At 38.1% G+C, this 27774-nt stretch overlaps 2 protein-coding genes across 3 annotated transcripts in view; one reads left to right on the top strand and one right to left on the bottom strand.

Moving 5' to 3' along the window:
* Positions 1-1706: 1706 nt before the first annotated feature.
* Positions 1707-27728, bottom strand: vps53 (VPS53 subunit of GARP complex). 2 transcript variants are annotated; one of them, XM_077208330.1, is made up of 22 exons: positions 27563-27728; positions 26721-26801; positions 26283-26332; positions 26125-26191; positions 21312-21398; positions 19999-20114; positions 19784-19903; positions 16022-16100; positions 15760-15903; positions 15528-15670; positions 14123-14264; positions 13896-13991; positions 13122-13216; positions 11645-11887; positions 11107-11257; positions 10931-11013; positions 10739-10817; positions 7870-8018; positions 7698-7767; positions 7465-7602; positions 4056-4160; positions 1707-3172 (listed from the first exon to the last, which is right to left on the bottom strand). In XM_077208330.1, exons 1-22 carry the CDS (start codon positions 27647-27649, stop codon positions 2999-3001), a joined length of 2499 nt encoding a protein of 832 aa, XP_077064445.1. In that variant the 5' UTR covers positions 27650-27728; the 3' UTR covers positions 1707-2998. The 2 variants fall into 2 exon arrangements, with proteins under 2 accessions (XP_077064445.1, XP_077064444.1); XM_077208329.1 differs by having other exon boundaries at positions 13896-13994; positions 27563-27722.
* slc35f2l (info solute carrier family 35 member F2, like) overlaps positions 27036-27774 on the top strand; it is a 29576-nt gene continuing 28837 nt past the window's right edge. The window contains exon 1 of the mRNA XM_077208332.1: positions 27036-27104. The gene's annotated coding sequence lies outside the window, so the exon portion shown is untranslated. The remainder of the gene's footprint in view (positions 27105-27774) is intronic.

Below are 27774 nucleotides of genomic sequence, written 5' to 3'. Positions count from 1 at the left end.
TATGTCTGTGTGTCTGTCCATCTATTGGTCTGTCTGTATATCTATCTATCTATCTGTCTATCTATCTATCTGTCTGTCTTTCTGTCTGTCCATATATTGGTCTATCTATGTCTGTCTGTCTGTCTGTCCATCTATCTATCTATAGCCCCTTTCACATAGAGATTCCGGAAAATACACGGATAAAATGACCCGGGATTTGACCCAGGTTCGTTTGATTTTGGTTCATTCACACTGCCAGTGATTTTCCGGAATCAGAGAGTGTGTTCACACACAACCCGTAAAAATCCCGTGAGAGACGTGACATCGATCTGAATTGTAATGTCTTAGCAGGGTTTATAGTTTGCTTATGAGCTGCGATATCTCTCTCGAGAAACGCTTGTGCATTTTTTTCTCTGATTCGATCATAAAATAGCGGATTACGTACCGTTTCACTAACCTGCTTTCACTTCACTTCAGCGTCATCATTACGACACGGCATTGATTACGGCTTTTGTTCAACCAGCGCGTGTTCCGGGACTGATCCCGGCAATGTTACTAGGTCCCCAACCCGGGATCAATCCCGGCATAAGTCCCGGGTCGTGTTTGCGTTCAGACTGAAGGCGTTCTGGCAATTTCCCGGAATCAACGCGCCGTGTGAAAGGGGCATATCTATCTATCTATCTATCTATCTATATATCTATCTATCTATCTATCTATCTATCACACATACATAAAATGACAAAGACAATTATCAGTTGATCCATTCACATGTCTTTCTAGCATACAATACACTCCAGGGCAACAACAAAAAAAAGGGTCCAAAATGGCTAAACACTAGGCTTTTAATTGTCTTAACCACAATTTATTGGTCAGGAAACTAGCTACATTTAAGCAAATGCACTACTTAAAAAGCCATTGCTGTCTGTGAAAAATAGACAGATTTTTGGCAGAATGTAGGAAGTTGTGTGTGTAGTAATGAATCACAATGAAACACCAGTTGTGCTCCATAGCGGTTTCTTCAAAAATCTGGTGAGAAAAAAAAAAAAAAAAACTTCTCTACCACAGTGAAAAATGGATGAAGAGCTGTCATTGTGTGGGGATGCAGCTTTTTAGCTGCTGGTGTTGGTGAGCTGCTTCACTGTGAAAAATACAGGAGAATATGGCAGAAAGGGTTGCTTAAGTTATCTAAAGAGGAATGATTAGATGTTATCAATAGTTTTCAATAAGACAATGCTCCTGTCCAAATTGCAAACAAATTGCAAAAGAACTTGAGAAAAAGTTCATCAGGCTCATGTTTTGGCCTGGTCAAAGTCCAGATTTGAACCTTATAGTGAATATTTGTTCTCACATTAAACTCATACTAAGTAGTAAACATTTTTCATCTACTCATGAACTGTATGAACATCAACATTGAATGGAACGACACTGACACTTCCTGTAAAAAGCTGTTTGCCAGTTGGGAAAGGCTATTCCATGCCAAGTTACTTTATCTACAGTATTTGTGCAATCGTTGCTAATTTCCCACTCAGTGATTTGAGAATAAATTGCTTAAGACCATTAAAAGACCACTAAATATTTTGCCATTTTTGGCTTGGCCCACTTTTTTTTTTGGGTCAGGAGTGTACACACACACACCCCTCAGTTCATCCATCCATCGATCATACATACAGAAAATATCAGACAACTATTGGCTCATCCATCATACAGAAAATGACAAAGACAACAAGTTTATCAATGCCAATAATCAACAGATTTTTATTGACAAGAATTTATATCTGTAGTTGACATTAAAAAGATGTTGTCATATTCACAGAAGGCAGGAATGTTTTCATTAGAAGCAATCAACAGTATAAATCATAGCAGAAATATTTGCAAATAATATTGCAATAAACTCACACATCACAATAGCCCATCCAACACATAAATCATACATTCATTTCACACATTTTAGCTTTGATATACACTGCTGCTGAGGTCTTTTAACAAGTACAAAGCCATGTGCAGAGAAAAAAAAATTATGAAGGAGAGTGTGATGAAATGATGATGAAAAGTACAGTAAACCGATTCCGGAGTTCATATAATCATCTATTAAAAGGACTATAAAATAAGTTATGTCAAACAATGGACAAAAACAAATACTATCTTTACAAAAGCAAACAGTAGATGAAGTAAAGTAAAAGAATGCATCCACATTTCTGCATTCCAATAATCTCCCATGAACTAGTTATTGTTAGCGGAGAAAATATCTCTAGCATGGGAAAACACAAGTGGTAAATATTTCTTCCTTACAGCTCCTGCAGGGTAAAAATATCTACAATGTGAGTGTTTCTTTCTTTTCACCCCAAATTTTTCACTGGGAAATTATTTTTAAAACCAAAACAAAGGGTTTGTCATTTCAGAGGAGACAGGAAATCCCAAGCTCCTCTGTGGTGGAGTACCTGAGACCTGAAATATCAGTCCTCTTCTCCACAGGCACCTTTACCCAGAGCAAAAGCCAAATTCCACACAGCCGTTTACTCTTATAGTGAGGGGACAATTATAAAAATGTTGGCTTTAAATCATTTTAAATGTTGTAAATCCCAGGGCAGAAGACTTTGTGCCAGAATAGCAGCAGGTTTCTTTTCTGGGCCACACTGCCCTCTGTTTGGCTTTAAGTGCAAGCATATTTCAGTGAAATGTGCAAAGTAAATGACACTGGGGGTATTAGTGTTGTAAATTGGAGCCAAAAAAAAGGGCCGGGGGGGGGGGGGGGCAAAATGACTCATTCATGCCAGTAATGTGTTGAGGTTCAGGAAAAAGGAAAAGACTTGAATCATAAGGCTTATAGTAATACAAGTCATGAAAGCCTCAAAGTTAAACAGTGATCTGTAACCAAACATAAATACATGCAAAAGACATAGCAGTACTATTTTCATCCCATTTTAAGCATGATAAAACTCCAGCGGAGACAAGTTGTCAGGCCATGCACAAAAGAGAGCGCTCACTTTAGTATATTGATAAGAATAGAGTTCCTGCTAATTTACTGAATTCTCTTTTTAATGAGCTTTTCCAGTTTGCGGATACGGGAAGATTCTTGTTCAGGGGTGGGGGCACTGAAGGACAATGATGGGCCACCGTCTGGTCCTGAGGGCGGAGTGGGCAACCTCTGTCTGAAAAGCTCCAGCATGGTGCTCTGCTCACTCCGTTTCAGACCCTATAGATTTAGGGGTAAAAGAGGCCAATCAATTTCAAAGATCTTTTCCAATGAATTTCAAAAGATCTTTTCAATTATTTGTGATTAATGGATAAATAATAATTTATATATACACTTTTTTAAACATTTTTTACAATTTGATTTATTCTATAATGAATCAGTTAGAGATGTTTATGAACCAGTTGAACTTATTCTTTCAAAAGATCTGACTCAATACTAATAGATTGATTCGCTCACAAATTGGAAATTAACTACATGAGAAATTACCCCCAAAGGAACATTTAAAGTCATTATTGTCATTATATACAAAAAAAATTGCGTTATATATATTTTTTTGATTCAACATGGAATTTATTACACAAACTTGAATGAATTACACTGCAATTACAGTTGCATAAATAATGGAATGAGATTCATGGGTATTTCACATTTGCACTCATTACTCCTGTGATATTCCTTAACTACTGTATATCATATTATATAAATATGAGAATAACTCATTTGGGCAAAAATGCCCTTGTATATCTAGGATTTTAGGGGCATTCTATAAGCTATATCCCGCAGTGAGTTGTTGCCCTGCTTCATGTTCGTCCCCAATCAACTATGAAATGTATGATGACCTCGGGGGCGGAGCAAATACGGTAAATACATTAATCAATGTAACAATTTTTTCCATAACCAATTGATTAAATTAACGTGTTAAATCGATAAGCCTAATATATATATATAAATATATAAATATATATATATATATATATATATATATATATATATATATATAAAATGTTTTTTTACAGTTTTTATGTGGGTCTCCTGTTCTACTAGTTGTCAGATTTCATGAAATATGAGGAAGTTTTCCCTGAAGCAAATAAAACAGACTCACCTTCATATCTAGTATCTTCTGGAAAGTCTCAGGGTTGCTGTCAGCAAGGAGCTTGATGTAGTTGTCCACAAAGACCACGGATGGTTCGTGAGGGGCCATGACCACCTGGAGAGGTAAAAAAAAGAAAGAAAAGTCAGCTAAACTACAACTGGGTTCTCTGAACACATGACACTCTGGGAGCAGGAGACAACATAATACAGTGAGCTGATAGATAAAGTGCTAAACAAAGACAAAAACTTGAAGTGTCTATTTAAGGCTCATTTTAACAGCATAATTACTCTATGCTTGAACGAAGCTGAATTAGCCTCATCTGTATTTTTTTTTGTGGGGTATAATGATCTGAATTGAGCAGTAAAAATAGGTTAACTGGGGTACAGGCCTGCATTGTGAATCTGTTTCTTTTCCCTCCAAGGTTGGGAGGAAAAAAAAATGTTTGATTGGATATCTTGTGACTATTTAGATTTGTAACAGGGCAGAAAAACACATGGCCGACAGATACAACTGGGATAATCAGCATCCTTAATCAGCATCCTGTGCAACATTTCCCTTTATACAATACCCATTATTCTTTCTTTTCTTTTTACTCTCAGTACCTGAAGGGATACACCAGGATATGCGGATAAGGGTCAAAACGAAGCGGGACACGGAACACTTCAGATCATCTTGAATTCTGAACGTTCCTTCCTTACCACAGAGTGATTTACTTAGCAACCATCCTGGAGACAGGCCAAGGATAAGGCTCGAGAAGGCTTGTTGTAGTTACCTCGTAAATGAGAAAGAAAGAATAGCGAGCACGAAAGAGAAAACGCGAGGAGGGGGATAAAGTCTGCCTTTCTATTCATTTCCAAAAAGAGCCACAATGGGGGGTGGGGGGTGAGACAGGCAAGAAAAAAAAGAAAAAAGAGAAGACTGTGGAAAACAGCCACGTCTCACAGGCAGCAGCAGCATGCTTGGCTTGCGCTACCTCCTTCAGCTTCACATCTCTCTGAGGTTTGGGCCCTAGGATGGGCAGGAACTCGTTCCCACCCAAGGAAAGAGAGAAAAAGTAAAGACATCTTTAACAGATTACTCTCCACGTTTACCCTGTAATGAGCATCATGTGGACAGCCAAGCCACCACCAGCAATGAAGGTCCTATTTCACCCATAAACCACTTAACCGGTGTCACACTTCACTGATGTAATTCGTGAACGATTAAGAAAAACGATGACAAGGCGAGACTGAGGTGGCAAACGATTGTGCCATTGTTTCACTAAGCACAAAACAATACAATACGCCTGGCCAAATGGCACCAGAGCCCCTTATGCTAAGGAACATAATGAAGTATGAATGACTCTTCCCAGAACCGCAGAGCAAAATGCTAATGAAGATGGAAGTAATTACCTGAGAGGCACCTGGGGCCCAACAAAGCCAATCATTTAACGCCAACCAGACTTTGAAGACCCACCATATGCAAGTCAAGATCAAGGCCAGGTTTCTTCACACAGACCTTCGAATTTCAATTAATGAAGGGCACTGGTCATGTGTTAATCAATATTCGTTTAGTGTATTGTCTAATCTGGCTTATTCAGGGCTTATATAGAGATGGAAAGATACAAACTCAGCTGTTGCAGGGATAGTTACCCGAAAATGGAAATTCTGTCATCAATTACTCACCATTGCCATTTCAAACCCATAAGACTTTCGTTCATGTTCGAAACACAATTGATTATATTTTTAATGAAACCTGACAGATTTGGGTTCCTCCATTGAAAGTTAATTCCTCCAAAAATGTCATAATTCAAAAAGTTCTTAAAACCATTGAAAAGTAGAAAAAAAAAGGAAAAAAGAAAAAAATCAAGCGGTTAAATCAAAGTCTTCTGAAGAGACACGATCGCTTTACGATGAACAGATTTAACTTAGGCTTTTAATCGAATATAAATATTGATCAACGCACATACATAGAGATTGTCAAATATGATGAACGGAAGCTCAAACGTACTTTCTTGACGCACGAGAACCAATGAGGTTTGTTCTTGTGTCAAGAAAGTATGGGTCAGCCTTTTTTATCTATCTAATTAATTAAAAATATCTTTATTGGAGTTTTGAAGTCTTAAAAGTCTGAAACAACACAAGGGTGTGTAAATGAAAGAATTTTCATTTTTGGGTGAACTATCCCTTTATGTAGCCCAAGTTTTCTAATAGCATTTTTTAAATGCTCTTTGCATGATCTTGCAAAATTAGAGCCGAGCCCAGAATGAACATTAGGTGGATAAAGGCTGAATTCCAGGCAGTTAAAAGACCAGGAGCAGGAAAGCCCCGGAGAACCTCATAAAAGCCTGTGGAAAAGCCATATGTGGGGCTGAAGATAAGGGTCATGGAGAAGGTGGTGGGTCTGGAGATCAGGGAGAGGAAGATTCACTAAGGCACACGCTCCTCTCCTCCTGTTGCATTTCATAGTACAACACAGAGCTCATACGCCCAACCAGAACGTCTGTCTACACATAATAATAAAGGGGACATATCATGGGAAACACGATTTTCCTTGACCATTTATGAAAATTAAGGTGCATGAATGGGTCAGAAATCATTGTGCCTCCCAACCTTTAAAGATGACTCCCCTCCACTTTCTGGGAGATAATCATTAGATCTTTAAGAGGTTTAAGGCCTGTTCACATTAAGACAAACATTCAGAGCGAAAGTTTGTTCCGATATGAAATCTTTTTCTTTCCATTGTGAAGAAAACTGGCCAACCAATAGGATTTGCGCTTCTGGTCATGTGCCTTTAGTGTGCATACAACTACAACTTGGTCGTAGAAACCATTGTGCTAATTGACAATGAATAGCAGAAGAACAACAATCAGATAACTACCTACTGTCAGATGGTGAAATTTTCATTTAGAAAATAAGACCAAATTTTTAAGCCGAACATTTTGGTGTGAACAGGCTTTTAAGCAGCTTGAATGCTGCTGTCACTAAAGCAAAATAGGGACAAACAACGAGTTTGTTCTGATCACGTCAAATTCACTTTCAAATCCATGTTTCTCTCTTAATAATTATAATAACTTAACATAAGTTGTAAAGTGAAAAAAAAGTTTGAACTCCACTGTATGTTACAAGTTTATATGTACATATAAATAGAGATCTATGAGTGAGGAATATTAAACTGTGGACTGCTGAGGCTGCAGGCAGAAAAGCCAAGGCATGAGCACTTCCTGTCTCTCAGAGAGAGCTCATTAAACCAGACGTGCACGGCTTAGTAAATAACTCCAACCGAGCGCTGCACCACACAGAGCTTTATGAGCAGCTGATCATTAAAGACTTTCCTGTATTGAGCTTCTCATCAGGGAGGCCTGTTTAAAAAAGAATTGTGTGAAAGCTGAGCGATTTCTCAAATGTTTAAGGGTCGTGAATGCACATAAGGTTCCCACCTTGAGGATCATCTCCGCTCGAGTCATTCCTTTAACCACTATTTTGGTGTAGCTGGCCGGGGCTTTACGGACCACCTGAGAGCCAATGGAAGGGAGGTCTAGAAGAACGGTCTTGAGGGAATGTGTGTCCAGGAGTAGCTGTTAAGGAGAAGAAGAAGAAGAAAAAAAGAACGCATTTGAACTTAGTCAGGTCTATGAAACGCAAACATCACAGTGTCTGAATCTCCACCTACCTGCTCTGCTCCAACCATGCTGATTGGCTTACACCTGAACAGGTGGTTGATGAACTTTGGAATGAAGGAGCTGAAACGAATTGATAGAAAGTACAGTTAGCAGAGGTTTAGCAAACCCTGTGTTAAGAAAGAGTCTTTGTTGCACTGATTAGTGAGTGGTTCCGGTACTGACTTGGTGAACTTAATGCAGAACTGCGTGAAGTATTTCCGGGTGGAGGCCAGGTTGTCTCTAATGATGGGCACATTTTGTTTGATGTGCATGATTACAGAGGTCACATACGGGCTTTGGTCTCCCACATGTTCCACACTCTGCCACGGCATCTGTACAAATATATACAAAATCAACTTCAAGTCTAGTATAAATATCCTTAAGACACTCATAAACAATGTTGTTATTGTTAACTAAAACTTAAAAATGGAAATAAAGCTGAAAAAAAAAATATTAGATGAAAAACCTAAAAATGACTGAAATAAAAATGAAAGTTGAGTAGAAAAAGAATACATATGACAAAAGCACAAACCAAATTTACTCTATGAAAACTGAAAATATAAAAAATATGAATAAACCACTATGCTAGTATATAAATAATAAATTAACACTAAAATACTAAATATTTGTGTTTTTACGGTTTAATTTTAAACCGGTATTAGATCAAGGTCAAGGTAAACATAGGGGAAATTAGCATTACAATTAAAAACCCAATATTGCCAGTGGTGGTAAGTAGAAATACTTTGTTACTTTACTTAAGTATTTTTTTCGGGGATCTGTACTTTACTTGAGTATGTTTTATTTGCATCTACTTTTACTCTTAATCCACTACAATATTGAAGACAAAGTTGACTTTTTACTCAAATACTTAGAGCAGGCATGTGGAAATGTAACTATTACACTGGCTTTCCAAACCAATGAAAAACTTGGTTTTATTTTGAAAAAAAGAACGCGCGAGCTCTTTGCCAGCATACGCTCACATAGCAGTCAGTTCGCCATTGTGGAAGATGACCGCAGAAACAGGTGAAGGTGCAGCTCTGCCCAGCAATGATCCTGAGATCCCTTGTATCTTGCACATCTTCTGTTTGATGCAGCTAATGTTATGGAACATGTCTATTGCAGAGCTGCCAACTCTCACTCATTCAGTGTGAGACTCACGCAATTGACACTTTCCACACGCTCTCACGCAGAGAAAAATATCGAAGCAAAGAGGACATAGACACCGACAGACAAGACAGAGTAGGTTACTTTTGATATGGAACAAATTCTCAGCTCTCAGATTCTGTCAATTTTATTATGAAATTCAAACAATAAATACCGTTTTGGAGCTTTTAAATGTGACGTGACAGATAGCTAGCGCCTGCTATGTTAATCTCTTTACTACTAGTTAATTGTAAATAAACACAAATGAACAATAATAGGTAGCCTATGTTGAAAGATACAGTACAACTTACCGAAATGTATATACCTTATACATAATATCAATAAATCAGTGTTTTTCAACTGCGGATAGAGGTCAATAAAACAGCTGGAGAACAATGTCACATAACGTTACATTTACCTCATGAAAAAAAAAAAACATTTAATGACCATAGTATGTTAGTTGGCTAGAAAAATGTGTATTTTATAATATATGTAATATTAGTAGCCTATAAATTAGTATTTTGTTAAATGTGCACTATATATTTATTATATTTTTACTTATATCATTAAAATATTATAAAGTTGTTATTATAATAAAAATCACATGTATTTTTAACATGTAATAATACCAGCTGATAGGGCTCTCTGTAGCCTATGTTTACAGAATTAGGTGAGATTTTCTTAATTTAAAAATTAACATGCATTTACTGTACCAAATATTTATCAAAATGAATCTATTGAATCAAGATCGGAATCAAACCACAAGATTTCCATTACACGAGAGTAGATGTTAAAACTTCATGCTGATTTGTACAAGGCTTTCGCCAAGATAATCACCAACTAAGACGTAGCTTTACAGTAACCTATGCTTCTCCTTCCATTCTTTCCATCTGGTGACGTGAATTTTCTGTCTGGTGTTAATACAGTGTATTGCGCGTCAGCACACACAACGGCTGCAACCACAGTGCGGTCCCCCCATAACAACCCTCTGGATTGAGCGGAGTAGGGAACATCTCTAGGGTCTTCAAGTGGGCACCTTCCGTCCTCAGTGTTTCGTCGACTAGCCCACGACACCTCAATAGGGCTCGACAGTGACTCTGGTGTCCCAGAGTCACCCCCCTCCGTCCCCCACTCAACTCAGCCCAGCTTACTGACCTCTACTTCCCTCTTGCTGCTGAGACCTAACCACAATCTCACAATCTCTCCGCAACCCAACCATACGCGCCAACCCGTTTGACTAAGGCTGTCGAGCCCCACTGGTGCGTTAATATGCAGTTTCAGTGGCAACGGTTCCGTATGGCATACCACCTACCGCAAAACACAATATCTGCCCAACCACCCGTCATTCACGCAATATACACAGGAACGTAATGACTGTAAATACTATACAACCTCTACAAATAAACCAACAGATTTATAACAATAATTGAATTGAAATTGTAAAATTTGTATCAAAGAATAGCCTACCAGTCCTTGCACCATAATATGCTGTCACTAAACTTAATGAAATTGTTTAGAATTGATGCAAGGTGCTTCATTGTCTCTTATGATTGCAAATCTAACAAATTCTTAATTGCAGTATCTAATAATTTGTTCAATTAAAACAGATCAATTGTTTTGGGAGTGATATGCAATGTTTAATTATTGATATTTACAGTTTGAATATTTACTTTTTACTTTCGGTACTTAAGTACGTTTTAAATTGGATACTTTTGTACTTTTACTCAATTGATGTTTGAATGGAGGACTTTCTACTTTTACTGGAGTCATTTTTTATTTAGGTATATATACTTTTACTCGAGTATAATTTTTGAGTACTTTTACCACCCCTGAATATTGCTTTGTACGATAAGCAGGAGGGGAGGGGATTTAATATCAGCCGATAACTGCTATAATACCGGTATAGTACCTTGCTCATAGCTGTAAGGGCTGGATCACATGCAGCATCCAGGTCCTGAACCAAGAGCTGGATACTGTTTGAGATAACCCTGCCAAACAGAGAGATTCATGGAAACATTACTTAACAACTATTAATTAATTTTCTTGGGCAAATATGTTTTTATTTAGTGTTAAGGGTCAAGTCAATGTGACTGGTAATTACGTGCTAAAGGTGTCCATCTCCCCAGTTAAGTTGATTCTCTCCATCAATGACTTGTCCACCTTTTCCTTAAGCTTCTCCTCCAGCTGTGGACATGATATAAGATATTTGCATCATTCAAAAAAAAAAAAAAAACTATCCATTTATGATATGTTAATTGATGCATGCGTGTTGGTCACCTGCTGTGTGGTAGCCAGGCAGTATTCGGCTGTGCTTAGGATGCTGCAAATGAGACACAGCTCTTCCATTGTGAACTTGGCCGCTTCTGATCCCTCTTTCTCCTTCAGCAGGCTGCTGATGGTCAGACCACCACCACTATTGGTGCTGGTCCTGCATGCAAACAAGCACAAACATGGTTACCAAAGAACACAAACTCAACCCTCCAGCCCACCCCGCTGAAAGAAACAGAAGAAAGACTGCATGGAAACCACAAGACAGCTTCTCCAAAACAAAGATCCCTTTTGAAATTCCCAAAGACAATACGGGGTCAACCACACAAGGCAGCGGGTGGGGATTTTTCTTCTTTTGAAAAGCGGCAACAAGAAACCCCACAAATGCGACCACACAGAAACGTCCACTCGCTCTCCTCTCAAGCATCACCACAGCATAAACACCCCGAATAAAAGCCACAGCAACTGGGAGGATCAAAATTCTACCATAACAAGGGAGGAGGACCAAATAAAAAGTAATGTGAGAAAGTCAGGTGGCTCAACTCACTTGGGTAGGTTTCCAGAGAGGATCTTCCAGGCATACTCGCGCAGATACTTCTGGAAGATTGTGCTCAGAGCAATCATGGGTTCTCCGGTGCTCAGTTGCGAGCATTGCACCATACACTTCTTGTAGTATACGAAGAGATCTGCACAGCTGGGAAGTACAGCACCTCCCTCATCTGTCCCTGATTTAGGGGGACCCTGTGCCCGGAAGTCAGCAACAAAACGATCGATCAGCTCTCCGAGATTTCTAAGACAGAAAACAAAAACATTAACGGCAGTAGGCCCAGACATTATCTACATTTCCTCCACTGCTTAAATCTGTGGAATGGATTTAAAAATTGCAACATATGTTAAACAGAATAAAAATTAAAAAAAATGGTAATTATAATTTTGCATATTTTGTATTTTATTAAGTAGTTTATTCATCTATGGTTATGCATTAATTTATTTTATTAACGGTACCAGGATGGGTGAAGTTCAAGATGTTTTGAATGTTTTCAATACTGCTTAGTTTCAATATCAAAACAAAAGAAAAAAAATGTATGCAAGGTGAACTTTTTTGGGGTATTGGGGTGACCAATCTGATCTCTTTGTTTTGTTGGAAAAAATACTAAATATTAAAAATGAAATAAAATATTTGCAAGGTGGATCTTTTTGGGGAGAGCTATATGGTGGACACTGTTTTGTTGGAAAAACTACACAATGAGATATTTAAAAAAAAAAAATCAATAAAATAAAATAAAGTATTTGCATACCAAATATGTGCTTTTTTGGGACAAAGCATATGATGGATTGCTTTGAGTTGGAAAAAACTACTAAATAAAAAAACAAAGTAAATTAAAATAAAAACTTGGTAACTGAAAACAGTCAAATTAGCAAAAACATTTAATATAGTCTTTAAAAAAAAACAGATTGCACCACATATCTGACTATGACTGAAATCATAATGTGTTAAACTTGCTTTGAACAGCGATTGTATTGTGAGGTCAGTAAATAGGCCATCTCTCTCAGCACTGAGTAATCAGATAGATGCTGACCCCAAGAGAAGAATGTGGACACTCTCATGCCAGACAGGTCAGTGTGAACTGGTATAATGCAAGCCATTGTTAACAGAAAGGTCATTCTGCTTTAGGCAGTGCCAGCGGAGTGTTTAATGGGCCAGAGAAGGGCCTGTACAAGAAGCCCTTTTCTTGGGAGCCCCTTGGGTGAGAGAGAGGGTAAGTGGGGAAAAAGAGAGGTAACGAGCGAGAACAGACGAATAAAGAAAGAAATCAGCTGAAGTTTTCAGGTTGTCGGCAGCATCTGTGGTTACCAGCTAATGGGAACCATTTTTGCCGCAGTGGTGAGGAGGAGAGTCGGAGAAGAGAACTACTGAAAAGGGGTGTACAAGAGAGAAACGATCACAAACCAAATGAATGGGCTTATTCCCATTTGGCTTGTCTGACATGATTGTGCACAAAGTTCCATCACATTTCACTCACTTATCCTGCGACTCGATGTAAACATAGAGATGAGGCTCAAAGCACTTGGACACAATGCCGTGGAAGGGGTTGTCTGGAGCCTTGGGCTTCTTTGGCTGTGAACAGCAAAACATTACTCAATCAGGAATGTCTTAAGAGGTTCCTTTACCAGTGTTATATTATTGTCATTGATATGCTATTAGAGTTTAATTAAATTACATTTTTAAATGTTCTGCTTTCACTTAATTTTTTTGCATTTTTGTTAGCTTTAGGGTTTTAGTTAGTGACATTAACCCTGGCATGTGCTACAGTTTGACAGGAAGGTGAAAGGAAATTCTGTTGCAAAAACACCACAGTGATAACGGTGAACTTTTGAGGAACCCAAATCATCAGAAATGTTCTTACAACAGCTAAAACGGAGAACATCATTGCCAATTTGAAGATAAAAGGGAATAAGTGTGCAATAAGTATAGGGCCTGAGCCAAAGTCAAGCTGTAGTTATATTAAAGTACACGTTAAGAGTTTGATAAATACATAGCAAATAAAGACTTCTAAACACACAGCGTCTTGAATGTTTTCATAACACGTCAATTACAGAGAATAAGCGCCTGATCAAGGCTAGAGTTCAGATGCAAGTCAAATCAAACTACATTAGAAAGAAATGTAAATTGCATGTTGGAATGCTACCAAATGCGGTATCAAATTTCTATCAGAAGATGGGTGGAGTAGACTGGATATGGTGCAAATAGGGTCATTGCTGCATGATAGAGAGCAAATAAAGATAAGCAGCCTCACTCTATCCAGATCTTCCTCCTTTTCTGATACGTTGTCCTCTCCTGACTCGTCTTCCAGAAAGGGGTTTGTTGGCTCTAGAGGCATCTCAGGTTTTTTCTGCTGAAGAGGGCAAAGGAAAAGAAACATCACATAACATCCAGATTACCAGCATGTTCACGCCTCAGTAAAGCCCTTTGCCCGCAAACAGGCATGGTCCAAAACACAGTGCAAGTGTGGCATTTCCTCACCCCGGGGCCGTCGTTCAAGGTGCAGCCCGAGAAGCGCTTAGCCAGCAGTCCCTCGAAATTGGTGGTCCTCTGAATAGCGAAGAGCAAAAGCTTGACCTCGATCTCCCTGGCACGGGTTCGCATCAGCTTGGCTAGCTCGATTCTGATAAGCAAATGAAACACAGACATAGTCCTTCTTGGCACGTTAGGTTCGGCTCACAACCCTGTGTCTAAAGCTTCAGGTCAGTGCTTTTATAGGCCAGCGTGTGCTGATGCCTGTTTTGGCTGTTAAAAGGAACCACAGTGGATCAGTGTTGTATTCAAAAGGAAAGATCCAGTTACCGACAGCTTGAAAAATTACCTATTTGAGAGCCTACATAGGGAGAAGATGGTGGTGTGGTGTATCCATTCTTATATAAAGTTTTGTCAAAAAAATGAGAAATATATTAGATTGGATTACAGTGGACCTCAAACGTTCTTTCCAGACATTGAGGGTTTTGTTATGACTCCTTCGAGAGGAATTCGACTATAGACAACACACATAGCCTACTTTAGACTTTATCAATACCACTACTGAAATCCCAGACATGTAACCAGTTCCTTTCCATCTAATCATTCATGTCATACTGTGCACAATTATGTCTTTTGCTAAATCATGCCAGAGTGGTGTGCTGTACAATGTCTAGTCTTCTAAGCGAACCACTAAATCCACATGTAATTCCCCAGGTATATTTTCTGTATGGGGCAACGAAGATAATGAGGATTTATGCTGTGCTGATATCATGTCGGAATTACTGTAATTACACATCTACTCAGACTCTTCAGACTCAATTATTAGTTTCTATGGCAACACTCATTATGCTAAAATGTACCAATGTCTGGCTTTGTCATTGAAGACAGCAAAATACATAATCACTATAAATGCCTTCCTTTATATTCTTTATATTCTATTCCCCCAAAACATGTAGAGGTACCTACATACACTACAGCTCAAACGGTTTGGTGGTGGTACAGTTTTTTTTTGTTTTATTAGTCTCTTATGCTCACCAGAACTGTATTTATTTGATAAAAAATACAGTAATATAGTGAAATATAAAAATAACTGGAATGGTACTAGAAATTGAGTTTTTTTTATTATACAGTCACATGACTTGTTGAGATATATGGACATGACTTTTTGGATGTGCATTCAGGAATTTATTCGATCTTCGTTTATGTGAATGTCTTGGCAAAAAAGAAAATCCTCCACAATTAAAAAAAAAAGAAGGTTTTAATGGTATTATGGAAATTTAATGTCAATTCAACATTCTATATCCCAATATTTACATAAAAATGTGGATAGAAATTGGACTAATGACATGAATAAATTTATGAAGAGCCAATATTATGTGAATGCAGTGTTAGTGCGAGGTGTTCAGTCGGGTACCTGGTGATATGACAGAACTCTACAGCGATGCGCTCGGTCATCCACCACTCCTCAGGGAACATTCGTCCATACTTCTCTTCATAGTCCACGAGCTGACGCTTGATCCACGCATAGCGCCGGTCTATTTTGTCGAGCCACGCCACCTGTACTCAGGACAAACAGCAGAACAGACCGTAAGAGATATGGTTTAGCACAATTTCTGCATGTACAGGATGCACAAGGACACACTCACATCCTGGTTCTCTTGGAAGAGAACTAGGTATTCTGACAGGTGCTGCCTGATGAACTTTTTGATGATCTCCTGCTTAATCCGAGGATCCAGGACATTCGCCACCAAGCAAGCATCTCTGAGAACAATGCTAGGACCTCCAGATTTCTGTAAATAACAAACTAAATGTTTTTTATCTGTCACAGGAATGATACAGAGACTAGCTATGCATTAATACTAAAAGTTGATTATTTGTAATCTTTTCATTAGAACGTAATATCTGTACCTTTGACCCCTGGGCAGGAAAAGTCTCCTCGAAGTCAGCCAGTATCTGTGTACCAAGCTCGCTCTGTGCAGCTTTGACTCTGAGGAGGGGCAAAATAAATGGGTTAGTGTTTACAAGACACCTGGGGCCTGTACCATGATGGTAGTTGAACAAACTCAGGGTTACAGGATTAGTTTAGAGTTGACAAAAGCAAACCAATCCAACCAGGCTTTGTTGGTACCATGATGCTGATCATCAACTTTCTCTGTCAACTCAGGCTTTGATCCTGAGTTTAGGAGTTTAAGTGTGACATAAGTAGTGAACAGCCAATCACATGTTGAGAAAGAGTGAAACTGAGATTAATTTCTCGCAAGAAAAGCGCCATTCACTTATTAAATAAAAGTATTAAAATAGTAAGAATTTAAACAAATTTACACAGCAAGAAGAAAACAGCTGTCTATGAAAGAGGACAACTAAAAGAAAAAGTCTCGCTACTGTATATCAGTGCAAGTAAAAGTTCTGAAGTTATTTTATACACCTGATAAAGGTATAGAGAGAATTGAACATTTAAGCTCACATGTAGTCATTTATAGCTTCATTTATTGATGCTAAAGCGTATTTATATTACCTTTATATATTTATTCATTTAAACTGCGTAATAATAATTGATGAACTAAAATTGTACATGTGTGATTGATAAAGGGTATAATAATTACATAATATCTAAATCATACAAATGTATTATTCTAAATAAGCATCACTAAAAACCAGACGATTTTGTCTATAAAAATCATTTGCTATGTAGTGACCTTTAATTTGGAGTAGAAACAGGTGGAGTGACTTTATCGCATTAGACATGTGTCACTTTGCTCACAGCTGATTGGTCCAAGTTCGGTTTGCATCCTCTTACCTAGAACATAACCTGCCCCGGACCAGGGTAGCCGTGGAGCGTAAGTTACTATGGCGATGAACACTGCTAAAAGCCAAACCAATTTCATGGTCCCTAAAACCCAGGGTTGACGCAAACTAAACTGAAACATAGCTGGCTAGCCACCTAAACCGGCTTCATGATATAGGCCCCTGGTAGTTTCATGATTCCCTGGTGTCTAGTGAGATTATCAGAGCAATAAAGTCAAGACACCAAATGTTAGAATCTAGAGCAAAACCAGCTAAATTTTACAATACTTCATAACTGAATTTAAAGGGGTTGACATGGATTTTTAAAAATATGTTCCTTGTAATGCACACTTATAATGTTAATAAAGTTTTCCACAAAAAATTAATTAAAAAAAAATATATATATATATAAAAAAATGTATTTTCCATCTTCATTCTGAAAATCTGTTTGAAAATCTCATTGCCTAGGAAACAGTATTAACACCCACTCATTATTGCATGCAAGTAAGTGTTTTGAAAACATTATCTATACATTGATTAAAAAGGTAGAATATGCAATTTCGGAGAGGCTAGAAATAACAAGCTAGCTTTAAAAGCAGAAGATCCCACCCTCCCTTCAGAGTGTCTCTAAAGCCACACGTCCTTTAAATCACATGAACGCACACAGCCAGAGCAGAGTCTGCAAAGCATCACAAGAAACAACGTTAATTTACCTCATGTCCCAAAGCACATAACAATAATAATGGACATAAACAGATTAATTTCGCCATTGATAGTGTTGCCACAGAAACGCATAATTTCAAGCAGCTCCAAGTACGAATGTCACAGGTTACCATCGTAATTACAACATTATGAGAAAGCAGTTGTTGTTTTGGTTCAGGAGAAACTGTAAAAGGTGGCGGCTGTTTGTTTGTGGCGCCTGGTCTACAACTCTGCATAGCATCATGGAACGCACTATGAGAGCAGGGTGCACGGATGTATGGAAATACATATGTTGACAGGCAGGTAGGACATCCCATTATTGCATTCGGACCGAATGCAATAATTGGGCAAACATTTTTTGGTCCTAAGACTTCCACAGAAGGTATATGTACATTTGTTATTATTTAGGTCACTTCCATTCTAATGATTGCTATCAGGATCTGAAGAGAGTTTCAACCAGTATAACAAAAATTGTTTCTGAAAAACTTAGCCAACCCTACCTTTAATTAAATTCTTTGTTAATAATGAGGATGTTTTAAACCATGAAACATGGTGGATGTTTTAATGGCACAAAGACCTCTTATATGTCAAAAGATCCAGGAAATCAAAATTTGATTTATGTCATGACTCACTTTTATATGAAGTATTATATATTATAATTTCTATTTCTATTAATATATTATTTTCTAATATGTTTTTTCTAAGTAAACAGTCATTAAAAACTATGTGCTAATCTCTATTAGAGCAATGTGAATAGCTAATACCTAGATCCCACCTAAAATATTGCCTTGAATTAGAACTATTGGAACAGAGACAGAAATATCAGCTACTTGTATGAAAACAGATGTAAATTTTAATTCTATTAAACAACAAGGTCAAACTGTACTTTGGACTAAAAATCTAAGAGACAGTGTAACGTAAGCCCAATTCCACCAAAAGGGTCTGGACGAACCACAACTTGATGATTAGATGCTCTTTTCATTTCTGATTCAGTTGCTGGCAGAAGCGTCTTCCAAAATAAACAACAAGATACTCAGAGGGAGAGTGAGTGAAAGAGAGAGACGGAGACACATGCACTTGCCAGTCAGACACCAGTCTTCAACGTGGCACATGGCTGCCAATTTGCTCTCTCACCAGCTCCATTAAGACCTCCACACTGTCTGAACCACAGCACATCCCTCAGCTGCCGCCCCTGATCTACGAAACATCTCTGCCACACCTTAGAACCAACCAGACATCTCCATTTAGGGACAGTCGTGCTCGGAAAGAAAGCATCTCAGTTTTTCCATATTTGGCATGTACTAATATTAAACATCACAAAGATCCAATTAGACATCACAAGAATTTTCTCAAGACTTTTTTTGTCCTCATAATATGTGTTAAGCTTGTGTAGTTCAAAACAACATCACTAAAATCAGCCCATCTGATCACCAAAGGGGAGGCTAATATTATTTACACTGTAAATTCCTAGGCAGAATCCCCACCCTCATCAAATATAATCTCTTTCTACACCACAAAAGAAGCGGACGAGAAAAAAAAAATGAGTCACGCCGCGGTCAGAAAGCGCTGATGTACTTTGGCATACTTAAATGCTGTTTTAACAAAAACAATGGATTCGCTTGATGTAAAAATGCACGTTCAACCAAACAAACTCTCATCATCACTCAAGGACGCCTGTGAAAGTTCTTATGAACAGAATGGGTAAACTTGACTACAGGGGCACTGAAAAGGAACAGCTGATACATGCTTTTCCAGAGAAACATTTAGAACAATCAGGGGAATCATATTTCCACATCAAACACACCCCTCCTTGCCATATGCTTATGAAACAACAGCTTTATCAGCCCATCCAACATAAACAAGCAATGGGAAGCGCAGAATCATAGGGACCGGAGCCTCGTTTCTACCCGAACAAAAGGCCCAGTCTCTGAGCCTGCAGGGGACGTAGACAGCACCACCCAAACCAGAGAAAGCACCTCCACTGGAAAAGGCCTGAAAACAAAGAGACGCTTTCCACTCTGGGAAAAGTCCAAAGTGGGGGGAAAAAGTAAATAATGAGATACTGAGAAGCAGATTTCCTTCCTGTGCTCATCTTCAGTAAACATAAACAGGATCTTCAGACCCTCAGCACCATGATTTAGTCAAATAAACAGTGTTAAGAGAGTCTTGAGATTGTATCCTTACCGCTCTGAGAGCTGGCGTATCTGGGGGATGCCCATGTACTTCTGGAAGTGCTCAAGCACGTTGACTACACCCTGAAGGAGATTGGCCACCTCCCCATACTGCCTCTTTCGAGTCATAGCTCTGCAAAGGTACAACGAGAGGTACAAGTTTTTAGCACACCACTATGAATGAGCAAACATACTGATCTTGGGAAAAGGTATCTTGAATAAACATACTCAAGAGAATCCACACCGCCAGCCAGCATGTGCAGGTGATTGAGGGTGGTTATAGAAGTCGTCAGGTGACGCTTTGCATGATCCAACTGCTTGATGTCCCGTGTGATCTCTTTCACCTGAAGAATTTTTATTTTAAGATACATTAGGTATGCACTGATATTTCAACTCTGGCTGATAATTATTATTATATTATTACTGTATGTATAATATTATATTTAGTGCTTTCAAATAGATTAATCACGATTAATCGCATCTAACAAAAAAGTTGTTTACATATGTGTATATATATTATTATATTTATATATATACACACTATATACATGTCTGTGTGTATACATACTGTATATACACAGACATGCACACACACAAATATATAAATATGATAATACATACAAACACATTATGTAAACAAAAACGATTATAGATGCGATTAATCACGAATAATCTATTTGAAAGCACTAATATTATATTATAGCACAATATCCTACGGAAATTATTCTATGATACTGATTTGGTGCTCAAGAAACATTTCTTATCAATGTTGAAAACATGAATTTTTTCAGGATTCTTTGATAAATAGAAAGGTCAAAAGAATAACGTTTGTTTTCGTTTGTTTGAAACAAACCAAAGAATGTTATTATATTATATTATTTATATTATAAATAAGCAATAAATATAACTATTGCTAATGAGGTAAAAAAAAAAGTCTACACAACTTGGTCAACACTAGAAACTAAAATCAGCCGTAAATGTGAAAAAGTTAATTTAGGAATCATATAAATATAATGTAGTGTGATATATATATATATTTATTCGAGATTTGCTTAAGATTATTTTTAAAAGTGTCATTCAATTATTAGTGTTGAGTATGTGAGCATTAAATGATGGCACAAGTAATCTATTTGTAAAAATAGACTAAATGAACAAGCAAAAATTCAATTACTATTGATCCAATACTAAAGATGATTTATCATTATTTTTTCAATACTAAAAACACTCCAATATTGGCTAATAACCTATATGGTAACGATATTTCATCCACCCTTCTTTATATTGCTGGGGACACAGGGACAGAGCTTTGCTATTATTCTCCTGCCTTCCTCCCCTTGCCCTTCCTCTGTTCTGCACTGCATAACATTCACAGATGGGGCTCAAAAAGAGTGCTGTGGACAAAACCACAGGATGTCACAGTTACTTGTGCCTTGGTTACCCAGCCTATTGGGGTGGGTGGGTGGTGAATGGCTATTTACTCTGGGTCGACTTTCAGGCCTTAAATGACTAGGTTCCTGTCTAGAGGGCTTATTTTTACTCACCATTTGCTCCGATTTCTCCGCTTTGTCTTTGATGTCTTTGATTTTGCCAAAGAGTTGCTGGATGGCTTTCTGGGCCTCCTCCAATGCCTGGAAGAGGAGACAAAAGATCTAAGATGACCCAAACAGCACCGCGGTAGCTTTTTCTTACAGCTCGCTGTCAGTTCGATGTTTTCTGTGAAAAAGCAACCTGAAGTTCATTGGTTTGAGTTCAGTTTGTGTTGGGCTGGTTTCATTGCTTTCAAACTAGGCGATTAGAAAAAGACACTCAATCTAAATCTTACTGCCACATCAAAAGCAATTAATAATGAACCCATATTTAATATGAAAATACAGGCTGAATGACATTTTAATGAACTTGCTTCCTGCCTGCCCTCCTAACCCTTCAGCTACTATATTATTTTTAGAGGGAAGATTTCTGTACTTCAACAGGGTGGGGACGGCCTGCACGGCCTCATGAAACCAGTTTTTACTTGACATTCTTGTATGCGAAGACTGCAGCAGCTTCAGTTTTGGCCCTTCCACATGTTGCCACCTGATGCCACCACATCACAAGGCTTCCGGCTTGGCCCTGATGAGATCCAACCTTCCTGGCCACTCGAATGCAGAGTCACTGCAAGTGGCACACCTCCCACTGCAGCCACACTGGCAGTGTTTGGACTCTGACAATGCATAATTACTACTTCCTTTAAAAGTAACTGCAGCCCTGGATGATTGGGAATACTGGCTGCTGCCAATGTATTTAGAGACGTGCCTGGGCTGAGAGTGGAGAAAGTTTGGCCGTCCCTTTTGCCTTGATTCTTCACAGGCAAATGGAATGCTAACAGCCGGCACCAGCTGCCCCCCTGGAATTTACCACTTTTACAAGCCTCCTCAAAAACACAATGATGCTTTGAGCCACACCGTGTTAACAGCAATGCATCCTTCCTTCAAAGAAAGGATTCTTCAAATTGCAGTATTGCAAGGTTATGCCAAGACTTTTTACAGCTTTGAACAAAAAGCAGAACTAGAGCCCAGGTGTTTACTGGGATGCAGCCATGTTGTAGTTGTGCATAAGAAAAAGCGATCCAGAGTTGATTTTCTGAGGTTAGAAAAATGGACTGCTTGTTGGAGGACAGTCTCTGGATCTCCTTATTATACTGCTGATCAGAAAAAAAAGAGAAAGTGAAAGAGAGAGGTTTATTTGGATTTGGCAGGAAGGAGAGCAGCTGCTATGCATGTGGACTCTATTTGCAGTTTCAGGATGTCCCCCCCCCCCTCCCCACCCACCCCACCCCCCATACAGATGGTTTAGGCAGGCCACAGACTACAGGACGATATGGATGCTGGGATGCCTGCTACATTTCCCTGTAGTATTGTGACTCGACTAAAGAATATGTAGGAGCACTGAGAAAGAAAATGTTGATTATTAGGACAGTTTAACAGGCATGAATGAGACTGTGTGGTTATTTCCTCTGTGATTATGTGGTCAATCACTTACAGCATTCCACACGTGCACTAATGATGATTATCCTACATGTATTTATTTTCTAAAATGCTGAAGAGATTATGAACAGCCTGGTTGTCCCCTTTTATGGTTGTATACTCTATTAAATGTCATTACCTTCGGGTTACAATTTTCTTTGTTCTGCAAGATATCAAGCATGTTGGGTGATACTAAAATGGCTATTTTAAATGTCTATGGTCATTTTAATCTTTTTCTGCCATGGTAGACTTTGATTTACATAATTGTTCTGAGATTTGCCTTGAAATTTCACCCATCAAATTATGATTTACATTTGTTAGTGAGTAACTTTCATATAGCACATTGAGATATACAAGTTATTTTTATGTTATGAGAAATTGCTTAAATATTGCCTAAAAGCAAGCAACATTGTGCAACAGTGGAATGGATGTACACTACTGTTCAAAAGACAGGGGTCAGTAAGAGTTTTTATTTTTTAATTAATACTTTAGCAAGGTGCATTAAACTGATCAAAAGTGACAGTAAAGACTTTTACATTGCTACAAAAATATATATTATAAATGCATGCTGTTCTTTTGAACTTTCTATTTATTCAAAAATCTTGAACAAAATTCCACAAAAATATGAAGTGGTACAACTAATGATGCTGAAAATTCAGCTTTACCATCACAGGATTAAAAAATACATTTTAAATTACATTAAAACAGAAAACCTTTGTGAGCATAAGAGACTTTTGTCAAAAACATTTAAAAAAAATCTTATCAACCTCCAACTTTTGTGTAGCTCTCCTTTGCAGTTATCACGATACTTAAGTGAATTCTTTTTTTGTATTATCCATTTTAATGTCTCATTGTATTAGTGAAAGTAAAATTTCATTTAAAAGTCAGTAAAAACCTGATTGCATTAGACTGTCATGTTAGAGCCCATCTATACTGTATTCCATGTACTGAACAATTCTGTTAAACTATTTAGCTCAATTAAATTGTTGACATGACAGTTTTATGACATCAGCAAAATGTACAGTGGCTCAATTTCAACACAAACACTTAAAAAATTGATTAATTTTAACATACTCAAATGCCATACAACAAAAGAAAAAAACAAACAAACAAACAAGGGTTAAAGAGGGTTAAAACCTAAGCATTAAGTCGATAAAACCTCTGTCAACAAAGTCTGCGTTGACTAAAACAACTCCAAAGGGACAATCAGGAACGGCCTATAACGACTAATAGAAAACCACACATGCAGCAAACTTTCCATCGTGTGTTTAGATTAAATATTTATACTACATTCTTGGGGAGGCTCCTTCTTGGCATTCCTAATAAGCAGCTCCAGATGCCAAAAACTACATAAGACATCCTGATCCCAACTGGCTCCCTGACAGCTATAAACCACTCATCTGAATGCTCCATCTGGGAACAACAACATGGCAAACTTTTTATATGGAACTTTCTGCAGCACTGAGGAAAATAATGTATATTAGCGCAAACCCAGCGTGAGACAAAGGGGAAGGCAAAGTGAGGGACTCCTCAAATAATTCACACCAAATGTTTTGGCCCACTGTTGACTTTCCTTTATGAATGATATCACAAATCTAGTTTCCCCACATTGTCAAATGCTTTTCCAATTCAGAAAATATTTCCAAATAGGTTGCTGTCTGTTAACAATAATATAAAATAGTACTTTCCTCACACTGTAAATGTCCTGATAAGAACCACAAAAATGTTTAGAAAAATCAGGGAAGACTCCCCACCCCCCTCCAACTTCCCACGTGATCCACATAAGAGTTATTATAGTTAACTGAAACCATATAAAAATGTCATTTCATTTCAGCTAGTTCCAAAGGAAACATTTCTCAATTTCATTTAGTTTGACTTGATGTACTAAAATAGCTACAGCTAAAGCGAATACAAATGTATGCACGTATTAAAAAACTAAAATAAATAAACTACTTCTTACTAAAAATAAAATAGAATATCCAATTGAAAACCAATTCAGAATAGTTAAAAAAAACCATAGCATCTCAATTACTCTAAAACAACACTGACCCAAACAGCAAGCAGACGATAACAAAACCAGAGAGGATTCTGGGTCTTTAAACAGGGTAAAACATCTGTGGCGTGACTGCCTCAAATACTATTTATCAAGCCCTCAGCTTCATCCGAACTTCAGAGACTCAGTCACAAATAAGTGCCTGGCGATGCCCAATTCTAACTTAAGCATTTTCTTTACCACTGGGGAGAAGGTTAAAATACTCAGTTAAGACAAACACATCCGTCCACCTCCTCCACACAGCTAGAAATGTCATCAAGCAGACCCCTGGGATCCCGTTCCAGACACGGATGTCTCCATCTCACTGATAAATACTGCACAGACTAAACAAAAAAAGCTTCAGCGGGTCTTTCCAGTCCTCTCCCTCTGTCTCCACCATCACTCCCAGCCTCGAGTTGGGATGTGTAATCCACACTTCCCTGCCGTCTGCTGAAAGGATTTTTCCTTTGCTCTGTGGAAACAACTCAGAAGGCTACAGGCCGTGAGACTCATGGTTAACAGCGATCCCTTCAGACACAACCAGTTTCCAAAAGCGGTGCATGCTGGGTAATTTAAGCTCAGCTGACCCCACTTGGCGGTTTCAGCCACATTGACTTTTAACAACCCAATCGCATTTCACCTCAGCCTGCTGCTCTGATTAAGAGCGGATCTGTGTTGAATCAACATGTTCAGCCTCATCCAAGAAATAGTAGGACACTAAACCACAATGTGGAATGGAACTGTTGCGGAGAACAGGAAAATTCGGGGTAAAGTGTGTCTTCCTTTCCAGGAAGACACAGCATCTGGGACTTTCAAGAACCTCGTCACTTCCAGAGACGTGAGATGGAAGAGATGCAAAAGACATCCATAATGTCGAGAGCTGTTGTGAAGTGGGCAGAGAGGTTTACCAAGGACAGAATAACATGCGAAAGCTGCTTTAACCACAACAATGATTTGATTAGAGTACCAAAAACACTTATTTAGTTCGCCCAAACATCAAAACTCTGTCATCATTTAATCACTCTCATGTTGTTCTATTGTACTCCACAGAAGAAAGTTGTGCAGGTTTGGGAAGATATTTTTAAAAATGTGGGGCTTTTTGTCCACACAATTAAAGTAAGTGGGGATGTTGTTTTGGACCCCATGCTATTTATTTGCCATTTATTCCTATAACCTGAAAACTATGGAAGAATGAAGGGGAGAAAACTTTATATTTATTATTTTGATCTTAAATTATTCAAAGTTATAATCACTTGATTGGATCACAACAGAACATATGGCATTGATCTGAAATAATGTATGTGGAACCAAAATGCTCACCTGTCTGCCATCTTGCCCCACATTAGTCTGTCCCCTCACCACTGTCCTGATGTTGTCATCCAACCGTCTGATTAAGAGAATTATATACAAAATCAATTTAATAAGAATCTCCACATATAAATGCAGACCATGTCAGGGTCTAAATATTGAAAACTCACCTGATTTTAAGTCGTATGTTATTCACCACATCGTCTATGTTCGCCAATGACTACAAAATGATAGTGGGGGGGGGGGGGGGACAAAAACACTACTGAAATACATCAGCTATCCTTTCATTTCATTTATCCCTTTAAAAGTCAACATCTCATAAGTCAGTTCTTCATGTTCAGAGAGAGTAGCGCTCTCTAGTGGCCAAGAATATGAACATTAAATAGGCCGCAATGTAAAAAAGCATAAATATTAGTAGTATGGTCACTGGCCTCAATATGGGTTACCTAAACACAGATAGACATGCATTAAATTTGATTAATTAATTATTTGTATTATCAATGCTAACAGCATACAATAGTATATTGCTCAGAACTGAAAGTTTCAGAATGAAGGTAGCCTACATTCATAACGTTGAGCATTATGCAAGTATTCTAATTCAGACTCACCTGCTCTGTTGGAAACAAGGTATTAATGTATTCAACAGCATTGAAGTCCGCTCGATCCAAAGGGTCTTGGCTGGGAAAAACCTAAAAATTTAACAGATGTCATATGACAAGCCCAAACCCAGAAAATCAGTGTCTGCTGATTGAGGATCAGCTGGCCACAATGTTGCTAAAGATGTTCTGTGAGTCTGAAGTGAACAACAAGCTTTACAACACTGCAGTCCATTCAGGTGGCACAAAAAAACTTAAATATATCTAAAGAGCCAGTTGTATTACTGATTATCCTGGACTCAACTGGAGCCAGTGGAAGATAATTATTATTGCTCAATTAACCGTGAAATACCATTCTGCACATCATTCCTCTCCAATGATGCTTCTTCAGTCCAGGTAACGTTATTTTTCTTTCTCACTGTGTTTTAGTAAACATTAATAAACATTGTGTTAAGAACACACTACTAGTACATTTTACAATCACCAAGAGATAATTAAAATATAATTAGATAGAAATTGCAGTGCAATTAAAGTTCTTCATTGTATGCCTATTCTAAAAGGACTCCCTTGTTTAAAACCTTGAATGTGTCAATCTCTTTTTCCCTGTCTAGACACCTCCCATCAAATTGCAAGCTAGCAATGACAAATTTACGTTTGCGGGTCCTTCGTTTTAAAAACAAAGTCGGTTTTGACAACAGTTATCTACGTTAACAAAAAAGTAAAATGATAAATAAAACAGACAAGACCAAAACTGTGAGCTTCAAAGGAGAATTATCAAACCGGCTATTAGCATCTCATGAGAAGACACTCTGACACTACAATAAAAACAGACTCAAACCCAATTAAACTCTTACCTGCTCAATGGCCAGCTGCACTTCTGGAGTAAGGTGTAATATCGCCTCCAAATCTTCCACAAACTCTAATTCTTCATCCTCCATCATTGTAAACAGTAAATAGACGTTTTATTTCCTGTGCTGACGTAGATGCTTCTTTACTATCGTCGATGATCAGGGGAAATATGATTCATTAGCGCCATCTTTCGAGCTGGAGACTCAACAGGAGACTA

The sequence above is a fragment of the Siphateles boraxobius genome, unplaced genomic scaffold (assembly GCF_051911475.1).
Source record: "Siphateles boraxobius isolate OS27281-9 unplaced genomic scaffold, OSU_SipBor_1 6, whole genome shotgun sequence".
NCBI lineage: Eukaryota > Metazoa > Chordata > Actinopteri > Cypriniformes > Leuciscidae > Siphateles > Siphateles boraxobius.
Note: the sequence above shows the minus strand (reverse complement) of the source record. Positions and strands in the feature narration are given on the sequence as shown.

Excerpts from the sequence above, each read along its gene's own strand:
- vps53 (XM_077208329.1), bottom strand. The coding sequence starts at position 27,649 with ATGATGGAGGATGAAGAATTAGAGTTTGTGGAAGATTTGGAGGCGATA. Across the intron at positions 26,802-27,562 it reads TGCAGCTGGCCATTGAGCAG|GTTTTTCCCAGCCAAGACCC; the intron begins GTAAGAGTTTAA and ends TTAAATTTTTAG. Across the intron at positions 7,768-7,869 it reads TTCTGCATTAAGTTCACCAA|CTCCTTCATTCCAAAGTTCA; the intron begins GTCAGTACCGGA and ends AATTCGTTTCAG.